Source organism: Poecile atricapillus, chromosome 3 (assembly GCF_030490865.1).
Source record: "Poecile atricapillus isolate bPoeAtr1 chromosome 3, bPoeAtr1.hap1, whole genome shotgun sequence".
NCBI classification, from domain to species: domain Eukaryota; kingdom Metazoa; phylum Chordata; class Aves; order Passeriformes; family Paridae; genus Poecile; species Poecile atricapillus.
This window is the reverse complement of record NC_081251.1, coordinates 12,189,057-12,207,857: the sequence shown is the minus strand read 5'-3', so window position 1 is coordinate 12,207,857 and position 18,801 is coordinate 12,189,057. Positions and strand designations below refer to the sequence as shown.

The window sequence follows — 18,801 nt, the reverse complement described above, 5'->3', positions numbered from 1 at the left end:
ATGCATGTTGTTTATTCTGTTGCGACTTATTGTCCGCCTGTAATAACTGAAGTCATTCTGAATTGCTGGGTTCCTCATCTTCCAGAAGACAAACAGGAAATAATCAGTTTTGGTTCAAAATACATGGCAAAAATCAACATGTATTGAAAGACTTTATTAACCTTAAGTTCATCAAAACGAAGAGTAAAATGTAAGATTTCCGCAAACTCTTTTGCTAGAGCCTGTTCTCGTTCCAGGTGCTGAGTTGGAGTGTAGGGAGGGCATGTCAAGGATTCCAGTAAACTCTGCAGGGCTTTCTCTGAATAAAAATCAGAAGCACAAATTGTAATTAGTCCACATAAAGTTTTAACTAAAAATCTAAACATACTGCATTTGAAGGGAAGAAACCCTCAAAACATGCCAAGCCCTAACAGAGTGTTTTTTCTTACTATTCTGAAGTGAGAAGCATTAATTAAAGACACCTGTCTCTTCAGATGCCACCATTTTCTCTCCATTTTGCATCACTGAACTCTTTTCCATTTTTGTCACCCTTTAGCTGGGATACCTATCAAAAATTCTAGAGGAAGCATTTTTCTTGCATTCAACACTTTCACCTTCCTCAGCTGGCCATCAGCTCAGTATAGAGATTATTCTGGAATCTCTGCTACTAAAAGTGTATTCTTAGGCACTTTTAGTAACAGAGATAGGAATATAAATCTGCTTTCTACAGGCACAGCTTCTGTGTAGCATAACTCAAAAAGTGGAAAGACATAGTTAGAAGATGTTGTAGAAGAATCCCCTTGCATTAGGAGCCGTCTCACTTCATGCATATATTTGCATTCCAGAGTCCTAATTCAAAGAGTAATTGCATCACCTTTTGTGTTTGTTGGGATGAAAAAGTTGGTGTACAACACATCCAACTTTGGATTTTCACCCAGTGAGAGAGTTTATTGATACACTTTCCCCATTATCCCTGCTTTTAAAAAGTCTCAAAAAATTATTGGCTTATACTCCTTTTCAAACTCCAAAGGATCCAAATTACAAAAAATAAATTGCCTTAGTCCAATGTGGACCAGTGAAGTGCAGAAATGTGGCAGGAAACACAGAAAAAATTCATAGTTTCATCATGTTTTTTGCTTGCATGCTATTTATGTAATATAGACAAACTAACAAACCATGAAATTAAGATTAAAGAGATACCTTGATAAATGCAATTGCAGTTAAATGTCTGTTGATATCAAACAGAAATAACATTAACTGTAAACTCTTTAAAAGTTTGTGGAAAGACAAAACTTCCATTTTCATTATATATAAAAAACCCTATTAAACAGATGTACTAAAACAGGGCTCACCTAATCTGAGTGAAAACTCATAAAAGCGCTTTAGCCTTACAACCAGGGGACAGACTGAATTCCATGCTTTTTCTTGCAGCTGGATATCATTGGGATTTTGTATTGCCTGAAATGAAAATATTACTGTAAAGACCTCTAATAAATGAATAAAAAGCAAGAGGCGGTTTGGAATTCTTCTACATTATTTTAAAAAGCATTGTAAAATATAGAAGAATTCAGAGAAATTACATTGCATAGAATTCCAAAAAATACCGTGGTTTTCACCCTCCCTCTCCCCCTGTAACTGATTTAGAATTATTCATTACAGTGAACCACTGACATACAGAAATATGTTCTAGCATATTCTTTTAGGAGCTAAACTGTTGTAAAAGCATCAGGTATAACCTTTTGTGTGACTACTGGTTGTAAAAGTAGCCTATTTTTTCAGGTTTTAATGCTTTTGAAATCTTCAACATGTTGAAGCTTTTAAGTAGCCAACAGCTCACACTAAGAGTATCTACAAATCTGATGCAGGAGAAGTTTTGGTCACCTGAGAAAAATTCTAAGTTACAGTTCAAAAGTGTACTTCAGGACCAGTTTTGCAGAATAAGATACCTCTAAATGGATATGAAGTTATAATTTACTGTTGTTCATTATTCCACTTACACAGAAGAACAATTATCTGTATCATGTATTTCTGACACCTGAGTATTACTTCTTCCATGTTCTCAAATTTGACTTCTTCCATGAGATACAAGAAATAAAGATTATGAAATAGTGTTTCTTGAAGTGAAAAATAATAACTTATTACTAACAGAAAACCTGAAAGAGGTTCCAACAACCATCATTTTATGATTTCAAGATAGAGCTTTATACTGAATGTTATGATTAATCTGCTTATAATCTATTTATAAACACAATTTTAAGGAGACTTTCACTTGAGTTTGTAGAATGTGCTTAGATAGAGAACAGAAGCAAGGAACACATCGAGTTTTGCCGGATTTTGCTTTCAAAGAACTGACATTAACAAACATACATCTCTAATTTCTTGTCCAGCTCCTTTGTAAGCCTGAAGGTCTGCAAGCATGCTTTCAGAGTCCTGTAAAACTGCACTGATCTGGTTCCAGACCTCCCTTTCTCCATCCGTGGGCTGCGCATCTAAGAAAGAGAAAAGCAAAATGCATAAAGTCAAAAGGAAGCTGCAGTACAAATGGCAAGATTACTCAGTTCCATTTAACAATACCACATCCAGCTTGACTATGTGTAACTCCATTCTGATGTAGTTTTTTTCCAAATATACAATTATACTGCCATTCTGCTAACATCCAAGCTTCTGCTTTTTATAGCAAGGAAGGAAAAACAGTACAGTTTTTGTATGCTCTGGCTCATAATGCCTCTTCTCAAAACGCAGCATTTTAAAGAGCAGCAGTATCATAAAGCAATGTTATTAGAAAATAGGATAATGCATCAGTCCCTCCCTTTCATGAGCTCCATAGCTCAATTACAAAGAATTGCTCACTTTTCTTGCAGCTTAGGGATAAAATTAGGCCTTTCAACGGATGGAGCAGTGGGATATTGCTCCACTTGGACTTTCCTCCAGGCTTCCTAAGCAGGGTAATTTATTTCTCCTTTTGTGGAACACAGATACAGTACTATTAAAAATACATTTTTTTCTCATGTATGTCAGTGATCATTCCTGCCACTACAATAAATCCAGCTCTGTCAGTAATCAGTTTTCAGGGTGTGAGTGACCTGTAGACCTTTATTGTTAGAGAAATGCTGTTTGAAAGTAGATCAATTTTCCTATTCAAATCTCTTCCTATGGCATTTACACAGCAGTGTGACACCAGGGAGTGATGTTATCCCCAAAACACTGACACATTAGACAAGGTAGAGATCTTCTGTCTTCTTTTGCTTTAAAACATAAAGATGACAGGCACTGTCAAAGACTGGATGACCTACATATGGGATTGCAGTCTATACATGAAGGAACAATGATGTTGTCCCAGCAGATTTCTACGGAGACACAACTATTTTTTCCCCTTAGATTTGTATTAGCTTGTAAAGATAGAATGCTAATTTTTATGAAACAAAAAAATTACCTTTAAGTTGAATCTTAGAACTTAAAGACAACTTGTTTGAATTAAAAGCAATGAGGTAAGTTCAGCTCAAAACTCATCAATTAGGATGAGCTACTGTATTCATCTCCACATTAACAGACAAGAAATAGTAAAAATACTTTTTCTATTTAGTCATCTCACTGTCCTTAAGAAATCTGACAGAATTTTCTACCCATGTATCAGTATGGGATTCATTTACCCAGTCACCATTAGAAACAAATTAATTGGTTCACACTGGAGTGTATGGAAAAACAGGCATTCCCTCCACAACGTTTCAGGTTCAGATAATTTAATTGTTTCAAGTTATTGATGGACCTTGCATGAACAGGGCACAAATGGCTGAGACTTACATGTCTGTAGCTTCAAAGCAACTCTTCCCATATTCCTTTGGCACCATGAGTCCCACAAGACTGGGCACATAATACTGACTGGACTTCTGGACTTCCCTTTTATTCTGGAAGTTTTCCTTTCTCTTATTTAAAAAGTGAAATAAACATAAACTGGGCTTACTTAGATGAGATTTATAGCCAAAATATTTAATGTAACTAAAAAATTCTACTATCCTTCAAAAAGTGAGGAAAAGAAGCACTGAAGGGAAAAACTGTCCCCACAGGAAAATTCTATCTGGGACATCACTGTTGACCTGACCCATCAGTTGCAATAAATTTCCAGTGTTCCAGACTGGTTCTTTCCTCAAGCTGCAAGAAATATCAAGTACACACCATAAGGGGTTTGCTGTCTTGTGATAAAGAAGCAAAACAGAAAACCCTTTAAAAAAAGAAAAGAAAACCTTTCTTTATCAAGGAAAGCAGTGATCCTGAGAAAAAGTTACAATACCATACAACAACAGAGCAGGGGAAGGTAGGAGTCACATAAAAATCACTATTGTCATTTTAGTAGTTAAATAACTTAATAACATTTCAATGAATACTAACACAAAAGAGAATAACTTGTTAGTGCCATTCATGAATGTAAGATTTGCGTGTGCAGGTCACCTGAAGCATCTTGTTTAATCTTGTTGATTACTGTCGCCTTGAAACTTAAAGCCTTCTGATAATGTTTTCATAGTTTTACTTTCCCATGACAGTTCTATAAACATTAAGTTTATCACATTCCTTCTAAGAAACGTCTTTTGATGGACGTTTCTCATGACCAGTGTGATTGGGAAGGTGGTAACTTAATTATCCAATCCCTGGTCATTGTCGAGAATCTATAAATACTGGAGTCAAGAGCATAAAGTTTCCCCTTTCCTGTTCTGACACTGAGATGTGTTCGTGTGAATAATTTTGTGTCCTTTAGGGACAGGTTACAAGATACTTCTATGCTAAATTTTAGAATTTATTTGCTTTAAAAGTACTAGTGCTTAAGGGGGATGCAAATGCTCTGGACTGCCCAACGCTCTGGGACTTCTTAAAGGCCTTCAGCAACACTCTTTATTGTAAATCTTTCTTAAAATTTCCCAATTCATCTTTTGCAAGTTTGTGGAAGGAGGAATGTTTGAAACTCACTGAGCTTTCTGTAATATCCCAGGACCCAGGGAAGTAGGAACTAGAGACAGAGGTGTGTGAAAGAGGGAAAGAAAGGGAACTCAAGAAAGGCTCTGGAGCAACAAGCTTAGCTTGCATTTGCAGAAGCAGTTTATATTTCTGCTGGAAGTGTTTAGCTTAAAAGGAAAGGTAGGGAGGATGATTCAGGCTTTTTTTTTAAAAAAAAACATGCATTCATTTGTGAAACAGAAGTTATGCAAAGAAATGTTCTGATAAGCCATAGCCGTGTTTCAAAAGGGATTTTACAAGAAGATCCTGCCAAAAATGGTCAGCTAAAATAACCATAATGGATCACTCTGAAATCAATTTCATCTCACTGCTAACAACAACAATAATAATAATAGCAACAACTAAAAGGAATCAAGACTTCTTCATGACAGATTTTGACTTTTAGAACTGGCTTGCTATTCCAATGAAACTGAAGCTTGTTTCTCTGCCCTTAATTAAAAAGTGCCAGTCCTGAATCACAGTGTGGAATCACTGGCTGGCCATGCTCACCTCTTATCCCCACACCACCAGAAAACCAGCACGTGCCTCAGGAACCTGAGCCCATTTATAAATGAACCCACTTCCACTGACTAACCCATGGCGAATGCAAGCCCTCTCAGTAACAAGTTACCATAATGGCCAGACTCACTGCATTTCAAGGCTGAGTTTTTAGAATACTCATGATTAGCAATCAGAGCATTGTCTTTAATAAGACAAAATAGAGAACCCTTTCACCTCCCTTTGGACAAATGCTTCTAATGTGAACCCTAAACCAAACAAGTACATGAATTCTGTATCAAATTAATGCAAGAGTCAGATGAGGCTTGAATCCCCCATATACAGATTCTACCAGAAAAATTTGAAAATTTTAGCCCTGGAGAGAAATACACTTCCACTGGCTCCATCAGAAGTAACTGGGACATGGTAATTCATCCATTCCATGAACACATGCTCTCTTTCACATTTACACATGGTCCATGCCTTGTTTTGGATGGAACTTCAGACTTCACAAACAACAAGAGGAAACCTGGACCCACTACAGTTCATTTGTGGATGCATTAAGCATTTCAGGTGAATGGTGGGGCATGAAAGTGGGGTCATCATTATCTTCTTAGTAAAATACCTGCCATTTGTTCGGAAGAAAACCTTCCTAACAGTGTAAAGTATCTACCTCATCCTTCACCAAATGTGCATTAAAAAAAACCACAGAAACTTCTAAGTAAAACATTAGTACTCATAGGACAAGAGTAAATATAGAAAAGATGTGATGCCTTTACTAATACCAAATGAAGTGTAACAATATCTTAGTAATTAATTGTAATGAAGAAAGAACCCTACTATGAACAGTACTGAAAACAGTACTACACAAAGCACTTCCAACTCACACACATTTTCTGAACATGAAATGCAGACCAGAAGCTGAGAACTTTATTCCACCCTTAGGTGGTTAAGAAGATTCCCACTAAGGCTGTTTAGTTCTTCCATTTCAGTGAATGTAGAATCATATTTGTCATAAAAATACCATGCCCTTCTGGCCTCGACAGCATAGCAGAAGAAAGTGAGTTAAACAAGTGCTTTCAAGGGCTCTGCTTTCAGCTATTCTTGTTATGCCCACTGCTGAATGTGGCAAACAATTCCATCAGCCAGCAAGTTAAAGAGCAGTATACATATTTAACTGCACAATGCTAAAGTCCTATTTCAGATTTGTCACCATGACAATGATTTTTTTCCATGCCAATCTGGGACAAAATTAAAAGGAAAACTCAGAAATGAGCAAAGGCATTATAACTACAGAAAGTAATGCACTTTAGAGGGTACCAGAACCTGCCTCACTCCATACATTAAAGAACCCCCAATATGGGATAGAAACAGTACCCTACCCAGGCTACACGAGATTTTTCAATTTCATTCTTTTAAACTAGCTAGAATAAAGTGAAGCTCACTAAACTGTTAATACTGGCTCCAGGCAGGCTGCTGTGCCAGGGAGATCAGCACCCAGCCTCAGCTCTGTGGAGGAGCAGGGGATGGAACTGCACCTCTCTGAGCTGTGGTTTCTGGCTCAGGGCACCCCACAGCTCAGGAACTGAGTGCAATCTCCCACAGGCTGGACCCAGGTTATATCCCCAGCCTTGCTGCCTATGCAACAAGGGTATTAATTAATAGCCTATTACGTGAAAAGTGGGAAGTTGCTCTGCTGCTAGACACATTCTAATAATAGACCCTTTTAATCGTACATGAATAATAACTGAAAATTTCATTAATCTTTCTGGGGATGTGGGGGAATCCAAGAAAATAAGATTCTTGGAGGGGATGAGAGGGATTTAACTAGGATCAAGTGAAATCCACCTAGCTAACCGTTCAAAAAAAAAAGCCTGCTCACATTAAGGTTAGAAACGTCTTTAAAGAAGTATTTGTGGAGACGATGGCACTGTAGGTGTCACTTAAGGACATCTCCAAATAATCTCTAAGCTTTAGTCTTTTAGATTCAAAATAAATTGCTGCCTCAACTTGCAAATTATTTCCAAGAATTCATGTGGAATTATTTGTTTACTTTGCCTGAAAAAGGCAGCAGTGATTTGACAATTGATTTTCTGTAAAAAAGAGTAATTTTAAGATAGTACAGAAAGAGCTCAAATATCCAGAAGTGATTTATCTGCAACTAATTTAAATAAGATCAACATTTAAAATACAAAACAGTTCTCGAACTGACAAAATCCATTTCAAGAGAATTTGCCATGAAATCCTGAAATCCACAGACTCTCAAGACTTGCCAGGCACTCACTTTTCCTAACATTATTTTCAAGCTAAGTGCTAAAAAGGAATTAAGGTAAATTAAGTGGTATATAATCAAACCCAAGAGCTAGCAACTTGATTAAAAATATTCCCATCAAGATCCAAGTGTGTAACAGCAATATGGTACACTTTCTAAGAAGGATGAAATTATTTTTCTTTATTTAAACTTTTCAGTAGATCTTAAAAAAGAGTAATTTGGCTGAATGCTTTAAGTCTGCAATACCCCTCAAAGGAAAGGACTTTCTACCTGCATGGAGAATGTTATTCTTCTACACACGGACCCAGCATAACAGCCCAACTCTAAAATGAGTACTGAGGAGCAAACAGAATTGCTTTTGCTATACAGCATTAACTGAAATTACTGCTGGATTCATGTTTTTTCAAGTATGACCATGGAGTTACAAAACTTGATTTCCAGTTTGGATTGGAGAATAATGTTATGTGTCAAAAAGAATTGCAACTGACAATGTGGACACCTGCACTACAGTAGGGGAAAGGAGATGATGTACAACTTTTTAAATTTATTTATTTATTTATTTTATTTTTGTGACCAGCTAATGAAAAAGCCCACAGAAACTAAAAAGCAAGATGTTGATGCAAATAATGAATACAGTAAAGACACCAGCTCAGCACACCTGTCATTTTCCAAATGGCCAACTGTAACAACCACGTTCACCCATATGCTTGAACTGACAGCTCAGGCCATGGAAAGCCACAGGTCCAGCAAGCCCACACCAGAATCTGACCCATGTCCACTCACTCAGAGTGTCCTTTTCCACTGGACGATGGCCAATTATGGGGCCCCAAAGCACAAAACCACAGCCACTTTTTTTAGTCATGTCCCTTTGAGCCAATATAGATTTTGTGCCACTAAAAACCTCTGGGACTGTATTTTGTGAGAAAAATGTTTAAACTTTCATTTACATGCATGAAATTCCCTGAAATTTGGAGATGACAGTTTTGTTCCTCCCCAGGTAGGTGTGCCTGACTAGTGTGCCCTAACCACTAGCACCTCCAGTGGGAGAGGGTACTTCATTCTGTTCTTGGCCACGTGCTTCTGGAAAGAAAAACAACCTTCACTGCCAAGGCAACTAATTCGGTATTTCCCTCTCTCACCACCACCTCTACCAAGGCTCCCCACTGCCAGAGCATCTGTTTCCTGCCAAGCCTGCAGCCTGGGTCAGGAACACTTTCTTGCCAGCAAGGACACAATGGGGCTGATTAAACCTGTAAACTCAGAGCAGTTGAAAGCTTTCACAATAGCTTGGCAAAGCCACAGAGCACTGCCAAGGCCCTCAAAAGTTTGGTAGCAAAAAATTAAGTGGTGGTTTGGATAGCGGTTTGACATCCTGGGATGACAGTAAAGTTTTCAAATTATATAGAGAGAGAAGAAGGGACACATTCTCCTAAACCCAAACTAACCAATTAACTTTATTTTCATAATTTAAAACTGATTTTTCATAATGAGGTAACTAAACTCTAGATGAGAAGATTAAGGTATGTGCACAGTTCCAGTCATATAGTCTAGCTTTCATCTAAGGAAGCATGTTTGAACAATTTCATCAGACTTAAATATATATTTAAATGACTTTTTGAAGCAGTGTTTCCGAGTGTACAGAGACATACACGCTCATAGCATGTTAGTTACTTCTTTCAGAAAATAATTCAGGAATAAATTATTAAAGAACAAAACTATTTCAAGATGACAAAATTTCAGGTGTCTAATCACCTGAAATGCTCTTTTAAAACATGCTACGAAAGGAAAGTATTTTTAAAACATTGGATTTTCTCAAAACTTTTTGTTTGCCTTATTTTTTTTTTAGAATAGAGGTATTAAGAGAGAAAATGTCACTGTGAGTGTTTCAAACACATTTCACATATGTGGTGAAGACAGATTAAACCCATATTAAAGGATTTGGTGACAGTGTCTGGAAGTACATGCAGGGAAGCTGTAGTCAGCAAAAGTAAAAACAGCTCTGAATCAAATATAGATGTGACAAGAAAACTGGAATGGGTAACACTGTTCTGCAACTGATAACCATGCAATTAAGAGAGATGCAATCAAGCACGTACACTTTGACCATTTCACTACTTTTTAGAAATTATAAACCCAGCTAGATCATCACCGAACCAAGCAAAAATAGTTCCACCCCCACTGCTTATTTTTTTTCAGCTTTTTATTTCCAACATATATTTCCATTCAAGGAAGAATCATAATTTTTTTTTTAACCCTGATTTGTTAAAGAAAGTGGAGGTTGAGTTCATTCATATGTAAGTGTAAGTTTAACAATGGCTCATAAATATTTTGAATTTAATTCAAGATAAGGTTTTACTTGTATATCTACCTATCTGTCCCTTTCTCTGCTAAGAATGAAGTAATTTTGTATGGTTTTATAAATATCAGAAAGCAATATGCTACTGAAGTGTAATTTGATTTGTTTGCAAATCCCTTTTGAATTGCTTTATGATGCATAAGCACATGCAGTTCATTAGGAAATAATAAGCAAAGAAGGCAAGCCAGGCAAGAAGCTTTGCTCACTTTCAAAGTCAAGGAAAAAATTTGGCCCCTGATCAAGCTCTGTGCAAGTGAGAACTTTTAAAAGATTTCCCATTTGGTTCCTGAAAAATAGAAAAGGAAGAGAAAAGGAGTCCTGAGTGAACAAATTATTTTAGAGACAAGGACTTGGATAGATTGGTTGCGTTGGAAAATACACACTGTAAGCATTCAGATTTTAAAAGTTTTTCCTCAGTTTGCTGCTAAGTCAGGGAAAAGATTCTCTCATTGTCTTTTAGTTGTTTGAACTTACTTTCAAAATCCAGGAAAAAATGTGGATAGTTTTCAATTTCCCTGGTAAGGACCTTAAGAAGATTACCCATCCCAGCAAACCTAGTAAATGCAACAAAATCATAAACAGTTATACATGTAAACTCAGAATACTACAGCTAAGAGCTTGACACAGTCTGCATCATATATTCAACATTTCAGCAAGTTCTGGACCATGAGAAACATTTTGATGGTTAATTCTGTGATATTTATGCAGAAAGAGGAAGACCTCAGATAAATACAAAAATAATTCTGTTCAACAAATTGGAATTTTAACATCAGGATAACATCCCAGTGTATAAACAGATATTTATGAGTTTATTTACTTAACAAGAGAAATAAACCCAGAACTATATCTCTATTTGTTAATTCTCTAAATTGCTGGACTCCAGATTACTGAATATCATTTCAAAGTAAAAACTGACATCTCAGCACTTGTTTTAGATCTTCAGCAAAAATCCATGACATTTTAAGAAAATAACTCATTATAAGGATAAAAACCTATTTGTTTCTAGTCAATAAGATTTTATAATATATTACTATAAAATTATATCAAAAAGGGTGTCTAAAAAGCTTTTTATCTTTTAAAAGTGTATGTATACATTAACAAAGAAAAAAAAAAGAGTAAAAAGGGGAAGTTTGAATTCTATCTTTTTATCTGTTATTCCTATCTTTTATCATCTTGGAATTCTTTGCATTTCCAGTCATGAACAACTCCCAAAAGGAAAAGTGACCAGCTGTCAAAAAAGCAAGTTTCTATGGAACATAAAAAGGAAAAAGATTTTAAGAAAGGTTTTTTTTTTGCCAGTACAGTCTTTAGGAAGGTAAGTTATGCCAAAACTGTGTAAAAGTAGAGTTTTCTTGGTCAAACTTTTTCTCAGAAGACAGAAAAATTAAACCATGAAAAGCACATATCAGGATAAAGAGATCTGCCTGGAGGGATGTAGAAAAATGTAATTTTAGATTTAAAACACAGATTGAAAACTGGGTTTTGCCTCAAAGAGAAATATTCTCATTACTGTAAACCACGGCTCTTGGGGCTCACATCTGATGTTCATCTGTGATTCAGTTTAACTCTTTTCCCACTTAAAAATCAGACCACAAAAAATTATTCCAAGCATGTACATGGCTGATACTCCACATGAGGAGACAAAGCTTTTTTCAAGTTTTCCCACAAGCATTACAGTAGGAAAAGTATCATCAACCCTAATTTCTATGTGCATATAAAGGATGTATTTCTACATCAGAAAAACCTAGGAATGTAATGTTAAGCTTGGAGATTTCAAAGCAGCCATAATAATACCATAAAATGATAAAAATTTAATCAAAAATCTGTTCAGGATATGCAGTTTCATGTAAGCAAGGCTTTTGTTAAATAAATGGCTTGGTTTTGCATTAAATACTTCTTCAAAATTTTCTCTCCAGAACAAATCCACTGAGCAGACTGTCAAGCCCTTTGTAATTAGCAACATCTTGCATATACAAAATTGAAACACAAAGAAACATTTTCCATTATTCATAAAGTTACATTCATTACATGCAGGAAAAATATTTACACTTTTATTTTCAGAACAAGATCAGCACCTTATAAACCGAGTTTGGCTTTCTGATTAGCCTAGAAAGGGGAAAAACATGCAAACAGAGAAAAATAGATTGTATAGTGTTAAAACTTATATCTTCAGTAATTTAATATTTTCATCACACTGATATACTATGTTTTATCAGTATCAGCTAGAAGAAACACAATAAAATACACACTTATTTTCCTTTTCATAACCTTGAAGGAAAAAAATTATATTATGTAATACTATCACAATCAAAATGACTGACTCAGCTTGGACTCACTTTCAACTCTTTTAAAGCCGTATCTTACCTCATCGCCTTCAATCTTCAGAGAGTACCCAAGCATTTCTTCTGCTGCCAAAGCTTGCACTGCATCCAGAACTGGTTTAGCTGATAGCATGCTTCGAAAAGTGAGGAACCCCTTGTGCCAAAAACCTAAGGATACGCTCCCTCATTTGCATTGAGTAGCTTGAGATCATGTGCCCAAGCTCTGCCTCTGATCCTTCTTAACCAAGTACAGCACATCTCGGCTTGGGAGATTTCTGAGTATTTTTTCTGGAACTTTTGTTACATTTCCTAACTTGTTTTTCACTTTATTCCCTCTCCTTCAATCCCTGTGTAGAAACTGATCCAGCTATTCAGGTCACAAGAATAGAACAGAAGCCTACCACAAACTTATATACACACATCTTCATGCAGGCAGCGTTTTCCAGTGATCCTGAAGGCTCTTCTTTGCAACATCTATTTTCAAAGCACATCAACCCCAAAAATAGCCACATTCAACATCAACATCCAGAAAATACAGTTCAGGCAGCTGGTAAACATGTTTTAATTACTTTTTATATAATTTTTTTATGGTTCCTAAAGAACAAAACTAAGCTTAACCAGCAACATCTGGTTCCAAGAAACTTTCCAGTGTAACTCATCATTCAAAACTAAGTTTTTAATTTCAAATTAAAAGGCCAACCTTCACCTTAAAGGAAATGCTAATAAACAAAAATCTTTGCCTCAAACGGAATTATTTTATTTTGCATAGCCTGCTGCTTCCCAGTACTTGGCTGTTTCAAACTCTTTCCTCAAAAATTCTAATAAACATATTCCAAATCTCAGGAACTGAAATTCACTTCCAGGTTAATTTCAATGAGATTTCAAAGCAACTAACGGCACACATTCTGAGCAGGTCTATATGTATATATATGTATATAAATACTGTGGTTACAAGAAAAATGCAAGTAACAGCTGATGTACAGAAGTAAATCATAAAGGTTTAACATAGGAGCATAAAATTATATTTCATTAAACTGGAAAGCATTTTATTTTACTTACTGTAAAATCAGTTCAAATGTTGAACTGAGACTCAATACATATAAAAAAATATTGCTGATGCTGCACCACTAAATGCTAGCAGCTTATCTTTAGTGCCTAAATCCTTTAAAATTCCAACTTTTAATTATGCTTCAAAACTTATGATATGTTGGCAACAATATTTGCATTTTACTTTTCCCTTTTGTTTTCCAAACCATTAAAGATTACCCTAAGATACTACATAAGCATATAAAAAATAGTTTTTAAGCCATTGTTGACATTTTAAAGCTCACTGCTTAATTTTTGATGCTCAACATTTAATTAGTAACACACAGACATAAATAAACCATAACCCAGCAACGAATAGGAAGGTAAATTTAGCATTTTCCATTTTATTTACCATTATTCAGTAGCATGTTTTAAATCTTGAGCTTTGAACAAAATATCACAGGCTGGTTTTCCAACAAAAAACTGTGTTCCTAAAATTTCACTGATTTATTTTCAACATTCTAGAGGTATTACCTTTTATAGGAAAATAAATCCTTCTACCCCACTAACATAATCAGTTTGTTTTTGAATTGTGATATATAAAATACTATTCCCCCAAAACAAATCAGAATTCAACCCTACAATCTGCCATGGATTTTACATATATACATACTGAAAGTATACTGAAACACATTTATTATATACTTAAATCTGCTTTTGAAAATTAGTAGGAGTTCCCAAACTGGGTATTACCAACTGAATACTGAATGTAATGTTATTCAACACTTCTTTAAAATCTTGGTTAACACACTGTTTTAAGCAACTATGCAATTTTCAAGTATGGAGTTACACTTTCAAATGACAGCTACAGTACAATACAAATTGCTAGAGAAGTATTGATTGATTTCTTCTCTTACAGGACTAATTTAATGAGTACTAATTCAACACCATCAGCAGCACTGTAGTACACTGAAGATGTAACAGAGAGACAAAACCTTGTGTTAGTGAAAAAGGACACATTCACCAGCTCAAGTCCTTGCAGCTCATCAGTGCTCCTTTGCCAGATAATATTTCCTAAATCTGTCTGCTCACATAAACATGGTCTGAAAGGCTTTTGTCAAAATGAGCTGGATCAGCAAATACCTACTGCTTAACCTCATTTAGATCATTCTAACGAAAGCAGGGCTGTGTTTTCACGAGCAGCTCCACTGGGAGTTTCAGCAGAAACAGAGGCTCCCAAGCTCAGAAGTGGCAATGGATGATTCAGAATGATAACTTCTAGTGGCACACCTAAGTGGGTAGAGACAGGAGGCATCCAGTCCACAGTCTGAGGGAAATGTACCAAGCACATCAGCATCATTAACGCACTGGAACTGACCTTACTATAGGTTAATTGAATAGTTAATTGTAGTTTCAAAAAGATACCAGCATCTGAACAAACTCAAGATCTCTCAGATCAAAAGCATGATTCCAAATCACTGAGATACTCACTCATACAGTTTGTTGAAATACTTGTAAGGAAACAGAAGACGTGCAAGATCCAAAAAATTATCTTGGGGAAATTGGCTGCTCATGGCTTGGACAGGTGCACAGTGTTAGAAAGTGTGATGGTGAATGGAGTTAGATCCAAACTGACTGGACACCAGTGGTGTTCCCCAGGGTTCAGTACTGGGGCCAGTCCCAGTGAATACATTCACCAGTGATTTGGACAAGGTGAGTTGTAGTTGTGAGGCCACACCTCAAGTGCAGTGTCCAGTTCTGAGCCACTCACTACAAGAAAGGCATTGAGGGGCTGGAGCGTGTCCAGAGAAGGGCAATGGACCTGGGGCAGGGTCTGGGGCACAAGTCTGATGAGGAGCAGCTGAGAGAGCCTGGGGTGTTTGTCCTGGAGAAAAGGAGGCTCAGGGGAGATCTTCTCGCTCTCTACAACCACCTGAAGGGAGGCTGTCGCCAGGTGGGGTCAATCTTCTCCCAGGCAACTGGCAATAGAATGAGAGGACATGGTCTCAAGCTGCACTCAGGTTGGACACCAGGAAGGACTTATTCATGGTAAGAGTGGTTAAACACAGGAACAGACTGGCCAGGGAGGTGGTGGAGTCACCACCCCAGAAGTGTTCAAGAAACAACTGGACATGGAACTTAGTGCCACGCTCTAGTTGGAATGATGGTATACAATCAAAGGTTGGACTCAATAATCTCGGAGCTCTTTTCCAACCTAAACGATTCTGTGATCAATTCCACTCTCATTCAGTTCACAGATGACACCAAGTTGGGCAGGAGTGCTGACCTGCTGGAGGGCAGGAAGGCTCTGCAGAGGGATCTGGACAGGCTGATGCTGAGGCCAGTTGTGTGAGGGTCAACAAGGCCAAGTGCTGGGTGCTGCTCTTGGGTCACAACAACCCCTGCAGTGCTACAGGCTGGGCAAGAGTGGCTGGAAAGTGGCCAAGAGCAAAAGGAGCTGGGGGTGCTGATCAACTGCAGCTGAAGGTGAGGCAGGAGTGTCCAGGTGGTCAAGAAGGCCAGTGGCACCTGGCCTGAATCAGCAATAGAGTGGCCAGCAGGGCCACAGGGAAGTGCTAATGAGCAGTAAGACAAGTGGAAATGGCCTCAAGTTGCACCAGGGAGGTTTAGATTGGATACTAGGAAAAATTTCCTCTCTGAGAGGGCTGTCGAACACTGGCACAAGCTGCCAGGGGAAGTGGGTGAGTTACCATCTTGGGAAGTGGTTAAAGACTTGTAGATGTTGTGTTTAGGGACACGGATCTGGCAGGATCAGGTCAAGAGATGGACTCGATGAACTTGGAGATCTTTTCCAACCTAAATGATTCTATGTTTCTACTATTTCTTCCCATCAATTCCAGAGTAGGTTTCTTTTTAACAATCTCTTCAGTTTTCTTATAGTTGAGAATATTTGCATGGATATAGTATTATTACTATTTTCAGTTGTTTTACTGCTAAGTGTTTAAATCATATAAACTGCAGTTGCATCAATGAAGAAAAATATAACAAGTGACATTTAATAGTCTCAGTTTTGTAAATTCAGTTAGTTTTCAAAAATGGTATTATTTCTCTATGGACTTTATTCTAGAAATAAGTTTAAAAATGTATTGTAATACTAAACAAAAAGTAAAAATAGTCATAGATTTATGTTGAAGTGATAATTGCACAAACCCCCATAGACACTAGATAATGTACAGTACTCTCTAGAAAGACACAGACAAAAACATAACCAAATTCTTTTCAGAAAGCAAGCTATATTAATTTTCCAGGAAAAAGGAATTATCCCCAATGCTGGCCTCTGAACACTGTATTTATAAGGTTTTCATAAGATAAATAACATAAAGTGCACCAAAAGTGAAAACCTATACAAAAGCAAAGAAAAATCAGTGCCACACACTCCTTCAGCACGTGAAGTATAAACAGACAAAAAGAAACCCCAACAAAACCCAAAGTCAGAAAACAGCAATAGAGAAGTGAAAAGTAAAATAAGAGAAGAAAGTTGCACAAGGTGAAAGCAACTCAAGATAAAAGAATCATTCCCTCTTTGAACAATCATTTTATTAAAAATCCTAGTTAAGGAACACTTCCAGCCAAGAGTTTTTGCTGTTAACTGATATGCTGATTGCAGGACACAATTAAAACCTACAAAGAAGGTGATGCAAGTCAAAGAAAATTAATAAATGGGTTGTAATGACAAATATGTTTTTCAGTAATCATAAAATGTTTAAAGAGCTGGCCAACATTAGTATTTGTAGCCCCAAGGATTACAGAGCTTGGCTTGTGGTTTCTCTGAAATTAAAAGGTAAAAAAAGAAAAAAATTACCTTAGATGAACTTAAAACTTATCCAGCAGGGGGAATTTTCTACATGCCAACCCTCACACCTGAATTTACTCTGAACAGAACTCCTTTATATTTTCAAAGTATATAATGTCAGAGCAGCCATCATGAAAGAAAGAAAACCAGGCAACCAAAATATCTGGATTTTGATATCTGGTCATAACAAAAAACAAAACACAAACCAGACAAAAAAACACTACCAAAAATGTAGAATGGAATCCAATTAAGTAATTAAAGTAAAATTATATTTGAATTTAAGAAAGCACTGTTGCACTTTGATCCCTCTCCCTGAGCACAGAGCAACTAGAGTAACCTAGTCTGAATATGGCATTGCCTATACAGATGCTTTACACAAACCAGGGACACAATTCCTCCGTACACAACAAATGGAGCCTCTATCAATTTTCACAGCAGGGAGACACCTTTAAAAGATACAGGACAGGTTTGGCTAGTTTGAGTGTTTCTTCCTTCAGAGTAAAACTGAATACAAATGTATTTTGTTCCAAGTGGAGTTTGATTCAGTTCCTCCAAAATCTTGTAAGAGATCCACACCATCATCTTCCTCTCAAAAGTTTTCTTGTCCTTATCTCTCAGCAAATTCATAGTGAGAAAAGAAGTAAGCCATCTTAGAACACAGTTTTGGAAATGTAATGATTTGAACATTTGAGAAGGTATCTGGTTTCAATATTTGTGACTATAATGTGTGAAAAATCTACACTAGATCAGATAAGAATCAGAAACAGGACTGCAGGGTGAAAAATCAAAAACAGAAAAAAAAATGTTCCTGGTCCTTTCTGGCTGTACATTACTGCTGATCATTCAGTCTTCTGACTATGGCACAGAGAGTATTTTTATTATATGGAAAGAAAATCCAGGGCAAGTGTCTGAAAAACAAAATGAAAACCATCATATTCTAGTTCTCTGGGCAACTCTTGTAAAAACTTTCCTCAGAGTGATTTTATTTTCCAGTTATTTCTTGTACCAGTTGATAACAGGAGTAAGTTCAGCATGCTAGCTTTCTTCTTTTTCTATTTTATTTCTCCTTTTAATACATAAATGCCAAAACAGCACATCTAATCTCAGTAAGTCAAACATAAATCCTACAGGGACTGGATTTCTCAGCGCATATTTCCTAGTGAACTGCTCTGAATGTGTCAGTATGTAGGATATAATGCTTTTTGCCATTTTGTATTTATGGGTAGGGTATTTATGGGAAGGTAATAATCTATAAGATGGATCAGAAACAGTCTTTACAAGTATGGTTTCCTAGGAAAGGGGAGAGAAGTTAAAGAACACCTTTAACTTCTAACCTAAACAGACAATTCAATCAAAGATATTGATATTAGTGGAATTAAGACAGCTATGGCTGGCAATATTTACCAATAGCTCAAGATTTGAGGCACTAAAGATGAAATGTGGATCTTGCGATGAATTTGCTGCTTTTAGTTTAAAAATTTGTCATAGTAGTCTTATTTAACATCCCATTACAAAAATAAGAAAACTTGCTGACCTATTACAAGGCTGT

The 18,801-nt window shown here is 36.6% G+C and overlaps 1 protein-coding gene across 4 annotated transcripts in view; it reads right to left on the bottom strand.

Moving 5' to 3' along the window:
* CYRIA (CYFIP related Rac1 interactor A) overlaps positions 1–18,801 on the bottom strand; it is a 56,472-nt gene that overhangs the window by 9,547 nt on the left and 28,124 nt on the right. For 2 of the 4 annotated variants that reach the window (XM_058836220.1, XM_058836218.1), the window contains exons 4-8: positions 10,298–10,377; positions 2,347–2,468; positions 1,332–1,437; positions 162–298; positions 1–78 (exon numbers count right to left, since the gene is read on the bottom strand). In XM_058836220.1, coding sequence (XP_058692203.1) covers positions 1–78; positions 162–298; positions 1,332–1,437; positions 2,347–2,468; positions 10,298–10,370 — 516 coding nt within the window. In that variant the 5' untranslated portion in view covers positions 10,371–10,377. Of the gene's footprint in view, positions 79–161; positions 299–1,331; positions 1,438–2,346; positions 2,469–10,297; positions 10,378–10,565; positions 10,646–18,801 lie in introns of all 4 variants that reach the window. The other 2 variants (XM_058836219.1, XM_058836221.1) reach the window with 2 other exon arrangements.